This window comes from Paramisgurnus dabryanus, chromosome 3 (genome assembly GCF_030506205.2).
Source record: "Paramisgurnus dabryanus chromosome 3, PD_genome_1.1, whole genome shotgun sequence".
NCBI classification, from domain to species: domain Eukaryota; kingdom Metazoa; phylum Chordata; class Actinopteri; order Cypriniformes; family Cobitidae; genus Paramisgurnus; species Paramisgurnus dabryanus.
The window spans coordinates 43,342,971-43,345,426 of NC_133339.1; the positions used below are offsets into that span (position 1 = coordinate 43,342,971).

A 2,456-nucleotide genomic window follows, 5' to 3' on the forward strand; every position below is an offset into this window, starting at 1 on the left:
AAGCGTGTCTTCAGTTTGAGATCTATGAGATCTTTCACTTCAATCAGATTCAGTGATGTGTGAAGATTTTCTTCAGAACAGAAACTTCTGTAGTGACACACAGGAAACATCTGCTGTTATAACATTTATTTACTTCAGCTCTATGTAAATCATCACATCTCTTTATTTGATCTGTTTATCTCTTCAGTTGATGTTCACTCAAGCAGACTTTTATTTTCAGGTTTGACTGAAGTTTTAAAGAAATATATTTAAAAAAAAATGAAAAAAAATATGGCATAAAGTGAATGACTGGTGACAGACAACAAAAACAAATTTAAAATCTCTCTAACAAATAATAAATAACAAACACAAAAGTGACAAATAAGAGAGTGAGATGACTCAAAGTGGATTAACGGTCATCATAAATATTTATTTTTACAGTATTTAATAATCTCAGAGTGAAGAGTTTATATATGAACTAGTGTGATAGTCTCTCATTCACTGATTCTTAACCTGATGTTGAATTATGATGATGATGAAGTTTGGTGAAGCTCCTCCTTCTTCATCCTCCTCAGTGTCTTATAGCTCCTCTCTCATCTCTCTCCTCACATCACACACTGACATCATGCTGATCATCTTCATCATCTTCATCATCACACCATCATGTAAGATACATCAGATGAACATTTAATATCATCAAAAACAGATGTGAGTTATTGTGTATCATTAAATGTGTTTTTATTCATCAGGTGTGAGTGGAGTGACTGTAGTGACCCAGACTCCAGAGCTCACAGTGAATACAGGAAATAAAGTCACAATCAACTGTAATCTGGGATCTGTTGATAATTATGCTGGATGGTATAAACAGATTTCAGGAGGAGTTCCTCAGTATGTCTTAAGCTTTTATCATGGGGATAGCTCACCTGATTATGGATCTGGTTTCTCTGCTCCTAAATTCACATCAACATCTTCATCTAAATCAGATTATAGTTTGATCATCAATAATGTAGATGTGAGAGATTCAGCTGTGTATTATTGTCAGACATGGGACGACTCTGCTAAGGAGGAGGTATCACAGTGATTCACATCATGACAAAAACCTTCTCACTGTTCACAGTCACTTCTGCTTTCATATAAACAGAATGAAGGACATGAACACATTTATGACAATCTGACAGTAAATGATGTCTTGTTTCTTTATGAATGTTCACAGTAATTACAAACTCACCGTTCAGTGATCAGTCAGATTGATAATAAAATAATCAAATTCATTCAAGAAGAGTTTATTATTATACAGTCAAACTAAAACACTAGCAGTGATAAACAAACACTGTATATATTTCTGCTTGTGTATAAAGTTGTATGTTTGTCATGATATTTAATCATTGAAAGAGCTGTAATGAGTTTCAGTTTAGTGTCATCATTTTGATTTATTTTTACATTTGTTCAGTTATTCACAAGATTAATGAATTAAAATACAACCTAAAACGAAATGCATAAATGTAAGATTTCTCTGCTTTTACACTGTAAAACTAATTTTTACATATAATGGCAGTGTAATAAGAGCGTTGCTGGAAGAGTTTAGGTTTAGAGTTTTAAATGATGACAATAACTACTAACAAAGATAGTTCATATGTCTGCATTCTGTTTTTAATTTTAATATCAGACTGTCTTTGTCAAAACCTACAAGTACCACAAGCGTGATAATAGATGAACTGAAAACCCAAACAGTCCCTTATGTTAGTCTTAAAGAGCTCCTATGGTTTGATTCATGATTTTACATTTTCTTTGGTGTTTAAGTGTGTAACGATGACGCAAGTTATCGTCTCCAACGTGAATCTCCTTTCTTGGACAGAGGCGGACAATCCATGTGCCATGAGTAAAAGTTAGGGATGGCTCCCGCGAAACTGCCGTTTCGACACTGTGTCAAGATCCCGAAGCGTAAATGTTTCGAAACACTGGTCCGAAATGTGATTCGAAACACCCATGTCACGTGATGAAGTGATTCGAAACACCAAGCGGTGCATTTCACAAGTATTTCGAAAGGTGGCGTACCTGTCGAATCTGCTTCGAATCTTAAACTGACAGGGTAGGAAACAAAACTGACAATACCTCATAGATGCGTTTTTGGCAAGATCAAATAATATAAATTACTGAAAAGAAGTAATTTTTCCTCATAGGTATGTAACACTTAGGCTACTTACAAAAAATGCATGCCAGCAACAAGTGTCCCTTGTGTGAGAATGTTTTCAAAGGCTGGAGAAATTAGATGTAAAAAAGTAGCTGGTTGAGTTTATCAACACAGAACAATTTATATATTTGAATAAAGATCTTTATATATAAACAATGTGGCATATTATGGCTTGATATATTTTATGAATCTCTTATTATTTATTTGGTATATCTCTATTCTATGTTTTTTTCATAAAATAGACCCGAATAGCCTATAGTTATCGACAATTGTGAGCCTAAAAGCT

At 33.8% G+C, this 2,456-nt stretch overlaps 1 gene segment (V, D, J or C); it reads left to right on the forward strand.

The window, feature by feature from the left end:
* The first annotated feature begins 505 nt into the window (after positions 1–505).
* On the forward strand, positions 506–1,294 carry LOC135744868 (Ig kappa chain V-VI region XRPC 24-like). The segment is given in 2 exon segments: positions 506–644; positions 729–1,294. Coding segments are annotated over 2 exon segments (471 nt in total).
* The last annotated feature ends 1,162 nt before the right edge of the window (positions 1,295–2,456 follow it).